A 5000-nucleotide genomic window follows, 5' to 3' on the forward strand; every position below is an offset into this window, starting at 1 on the left:
AATAAAATAAAAAATTCTGCTTGAAAATTGAATGAAAATTTTAGATCTGACCGTTTATGTTTCTGATAAATAGCAATATTTGTTAATGTCTCTTGTACCTCCACTCAACCTCCAAATACAAGTATACATACATATACAAATATGTATACTACAAATAAGTAATATGTATTTGATTCTAAAGTAAATATTTCTTATCTCCACATGACTTTGAATGATACTTCATATGTAGAATTTATTATTGGTTTTTAAATAAGAACATCTTCAAATTACATTATAAGGACATTTAAATAAATAGTTACAAGTTCATTATATCTTTATGAAACATTCTTGTTTGGTTTTCTTTTATCATGTTTCTAGGTCAGATGGGACCCTAATGTTCCACAAAGAGACAGAGATTGATAATCAGGAAAGAATAGCCCTTTAATGTGATTTATATCTATAGATTTTATGTCAGATATGAAAAGTTGCTCTTCAAATTGTAAAGAAGGATCCATTAAAGAACACTTTAAAGCATTTTACCATTGAGCTTACCTTGAGCCCTTGTTTTGAGAATTATGCCTTTTCGAACAAACTTTAGTGGCTCATCAAATGTTTACAAACTATAATTTGATGTTAAATTATTATAATATTAATGAGATAGAAATGATAAGCTATTTAATAATGTGTTTTTGGTTACTTTTAATACTGTTTAGTATGAAGGTATGTGGTGTTTCATTGCATTTCAGAAAACAGTGATTTTGTAAATCTCATCAGTAGATTTGAATTTCCTCTTAGGTAAAGTTAGACAAGGACAGATATGGATATATAGTAGAGAATGTTGGAAGTTTACGGTTCTGTGAGTGTCTTTTCATTTCGTACTATTTGTTTTAGTGTATGGTTGGGTTAGATATGAAATAACCTATAGAATGTTTCTCAGTTCTTGAGTGAATATATAACAATATGACATATCAGTTGACATTTTTGTTACAATGAAATAGTTTCCTAATTATCTTCACTTAAACTACTGCCCTTTCATGTATTTCTTAATCATTTTCTTTTATTTGCTCAAATCATATTTTTGACAAAGTGAACTCTCCTGTGGTTTGTTTGGGTCAATCTTTTAAAAAAATATAACATATTGTCCAGGCGTTGTGGCTCACACCTGTAATCCCAGCACTTTGGTAGTCTGAGGCGGGCGGATCACGAGGTCAGGAGATCGAGACCATCCTGGCTAACACAGTGAAACCCCGTCAATGCTAAAAAAAAAAAAAAAAATACAAAGAATTAGCCGGGCATGGTGGCAGGCACCTGTAGTCCCAGCTACTCGGGAGGCTGAGGCAGGAGAATCGCGTGAACCCAGGAGGTGGAGCTTGCAGTGAGCAGAGATTGCGCCATAGCACTCCAGCCTGCGTGACAGAGCGAGACTCTGTCTCAAAACAAACAAACAAACAAACAGACAAACAAAAAAGTACAGTATATGAAGTTTACTTTTAATTTCTCATCAGTTAATCTAGTTCTTATTAGGATTTATTTTCTCCACATCAGTGTTTAGATTAAATAAACAGTTTGCCTTTACCAGTGAACATCTCTGAGATATTGAACTCAGGTACCCTCAAGTACCCTCACAGAGGTTGCCCAGGATCTTCGGATTGACGCAATCTTAGATCTAATATAATCTGCTAATTTTGCAGATTAGGACATTTAGACCTAAAGAGGTAAATGAGTGAATTGATCACGACTAACAGGAGATATTAGCAAGGTTGATACCGTAAACTGGTTTTTGTTTTGCTTCCCAATCTTGTAGTCATTTGTATAAGTATACTGTGACTCCTGTGACTTTTTTCTATACTCATTCTGCATTCGAGAATTTCTGCAGTCTATTACTCGTTCTACCTGTATTTTGTACTTGGGTCAAACTCTCTTGCTTTGTCCCTCCCTTGTTTTTCTGCCTTGCCTTTGCTTTAAAGGTTTCCTTTATTCCCACCCAAAACTAACTTCTAAAATTCCTCTTTATTAAATTCAGCTTTTCATCTCCCTAGCATAGTGTTTTGCACACACTAAGATATTTGATTCCTGGCCAGGCACAGTGGCTCATGCCTGTAATCCCAGTACTTAGGGAGGCCGAGGCAGGTGGATTGCCTGAGCTCAGGAATTCGAGATCAGTCTGGGCAACAAGGTGAAACACTGTTTCTATTAAAATACAAAAAAATTAGGTGGGCGTGGTGGCGTGTGCCTGTAGTCCCAGCTACCCGGGAGGTTGAGGCAGGGGAATTGCTGGAACCTGGGAGGCAGAGGAGCCAAGAAGATTGCGCCACTGAACTTCAGCCTGGGCAACAGAGCAAGATGCTGTCTCCAAAAAAAAAAAAGTATATATATATGTGTGTGTGTGTGTATATGTATATATAGCCTTAACTACAGTATCATAAACGTGACATCACAATCTTCTGAATTTCAAAAGAAGAGAAATAAGCATTTTGGAAACTAGCAATTATAGTGTATCTGATTACTGACAAATAATTCTAATTCTTTTTTTTGGCAACATTGATATCTAAGACAGTGCTTTTCAGACTTTAATGTATATAAATTGCCTGAGAATTAAAATTCAAACATGTGCATATACAGCATTCAAAGGATGAATTGCTTTTGGTGTAAGGAACAAAAAAAACCATTTTTTTTTGGATGTTTCTGCTGGTTTACAATGAGCAGGAGTTTATTGGCTCTTAAAAAAGTCTTTAAAAAGTCTCATAGGGATTCTAAAGGTAGGCTGGTCTTAAGAATTTGATTGATCCGGAAGTTCATGATTCCATCTAGAAGGAGCTCTATTTTTCTTCAGTTTTCATAGTTCTGCTCTCATTTTGGCTGTATCTTCAGGACAGCTTCCCTCATGGTACAGAGAGCTTCCAATACTCCTAGAATTGTGTGCTGCTGCTTTTACACACTGAGAGGAAGGAGGGAACTAACTGTCCAACAAAATCTTGAACTTTGCCCTACCTGTACCAGTTACATCAGGTGTCCTTCCCTAATCCAGTTTGCCAGTGTGAGTGTGTTTATTACCTGATTGGTTTAGGACAATCAGGACTCTTGTTTGTTGCTGAGTTGGTGGTGGGAGTAGTGCGTGGCAGCAATTTACCGAAACTGGTATACTGTAGGAGAGGCAAGCATCCACAGTGTATATTCCATATGTAAACTAGTGATGTTTGTTCCAACGTCAAGTTTAGGCTACTTATCTATCAAAGGATGTGTGTGTGGGGGTGGTGGGGGAGGACTCCAGTAGACACTGAATAGAACAAAGGACCAAGTTTACATCTATCTTTGTTTTCTTATTTTAAACAATGCCTTAACTACAGTATTATAAATGTGACATCACAATCTTCTGAATTTCAAAAGAAGAGAAATAAGCATTTTGGAAACTAGCAATTATAGTGTATCTGATTACTGATAAATAATTCTAAGTTTTTTTTTTGGCAAAATTGATATCTAAGACAGTGCTTTTCAGACTTTAATGTATATAAATTGCCTGAGAATTAAAATTCAAACACAAAGTGAATAGATTTGGAGTGGGGCATGAGACTCTGCATTTTAAATAAGATCCCAGGCAATCCCAGTGCTTTTGGTATATTTTGCTAAGACTTAAAAGACCAAACAGTTTCATGTTCTGAAGGTGTTTAGAACTAGCTCAATTTACTATTGTAAGCTGCTGTTGTCTCTTTTCTGGCCCTCTGCAGTAGCCTCATAACTGCCAACTTCACTTCTCTTGTCCCACTACAATCTATTCTCTAAATAGCGGCTATATACGTAAAACTCTCTACTGGGATTCCAGTACATTTGAATAAAATCTAAACTCCTTACCATAATACAAATGATGTAGTCTCGGCCTGCCTTTTGAAAATTATTTCTTACCATTATTCTCCTTATTCACTATGTCTTAAGTCCTTTGCAACTTCACTTCATGCTGTTTGTCGTGCTGGGCCCCTGCTTCTTACAAGACTGTCTTTGTCTCATTGTTCAGGTCTCTACTTGAATGTTTACCACTTCTGAGTGTACTCATGATTGACTTCACAGAAGTAAATTCTTGTGGGATGTTTTACTGAAAGAGCAGATCACTAAATCTCAGCCAGTTAGGTTAATCAGGAATGTAAAAGTAGATTTAAAATTTTGGTTGTTTTGATATAGGTTTCATAATGGATTTTAAAGGTTTTTTTTCATATTTTTTATAGTATTAATTTTTTTTCTCTCCAAGTCACTGTGTGCCCAGTATTCTGCAGAGAAACGAGAAGATGAGAAGATGTGTGATCATTTGATAAGAGCAGCAAAATATCGTGACCATGTGACAGCAACTCAACTAATCCAGAAAATTATCAACATTCTCACAGACAAGCATGGAGCCTGGGGAAATTCTGCAGTGAGGTAAAGGGATACCTTTAGGATTTGGCCAGTGATTTTCTGTAGATGGCTTAGGTTTAGATAAATGACTTTGGATATGATCAAAGCCAGATGAAGAAGAAAGTAATTTAATTTTGTATTTCATCATCTGTATGAATTTAAAGCCAAAGGGAAGGAGAAAATCAGTATGGGTACAATTATGGATCTTTATAGATCCATATTTATCCAATCAGTATGGGTACAATTATGGATCTTTGTAGATCAGTTTCCTCAACTACTTCCAAAATAGTATTTCCTTTATCTACTTATTCCTTTTGAAATGAATTATTAAGGGAAGCACTTAAACTATCTTACTATCCACACTTATAGCCAAATTTTTATGTATATAACATTTTATTTTAAAAAACAATGCTGTTTTTATATTTTTTAGTTATTTGAAAATAACTATTTTCAAAGCATAGTTTGGAAAATATAGTAAAAATTTTTTTTCTTATGTTGCAAATTGCAGGACTGTGATGATAAACTTGGTTAAATGCCTTCTTTAAAATTTTCCTCAATATATCTACCTTCTTTTAAGATAGCCAAATTGGACATGCTGTTGTTGATTTTACTTTATAGAAACAAAATAATTAAATTGC

General features: G+C 35.0%; 1 protein-coding gene across 1 annotated transcript in view; it reads left to right on the plus strand.

Annotated features, from left to right (window-relative positions):
* LRBA (LPS-responsive vesicle trafficking, beach and anchor containing) overlaps positions 1 to 5000 on the plus strand; it is a 785611-nt gene that overhangs the window by 355648 nt on the left and 424963 nt on the right. Inside the window, exon 37 of the mRNA XM_011956584.1 lies at positions 4220 to 4386. Within this exon, the coding sequence (XP_011811974.1) occupies positions 4220 to 4386 (167 nt within the window). The remainder of the gene's footprint in view (positions 1 to 4219; positions 4387 to 5000) is intronic.

This window comes from Colobus angolensis, unplaced genomic scaffold (genome assembly GCF_000951035.1).
Source record: "Colobus angolensis palliatus isolate OR3802 unplaced genomic scaffold, Cang.pa_1.0 Scaffold111, whole genome shotgun sequence".
Lineage (NCBI taxonomy): Eukaryota > Metazoa > Chordata > Mammalia > Primates > Cercopithecidae > Colobus > Colobus angolensis.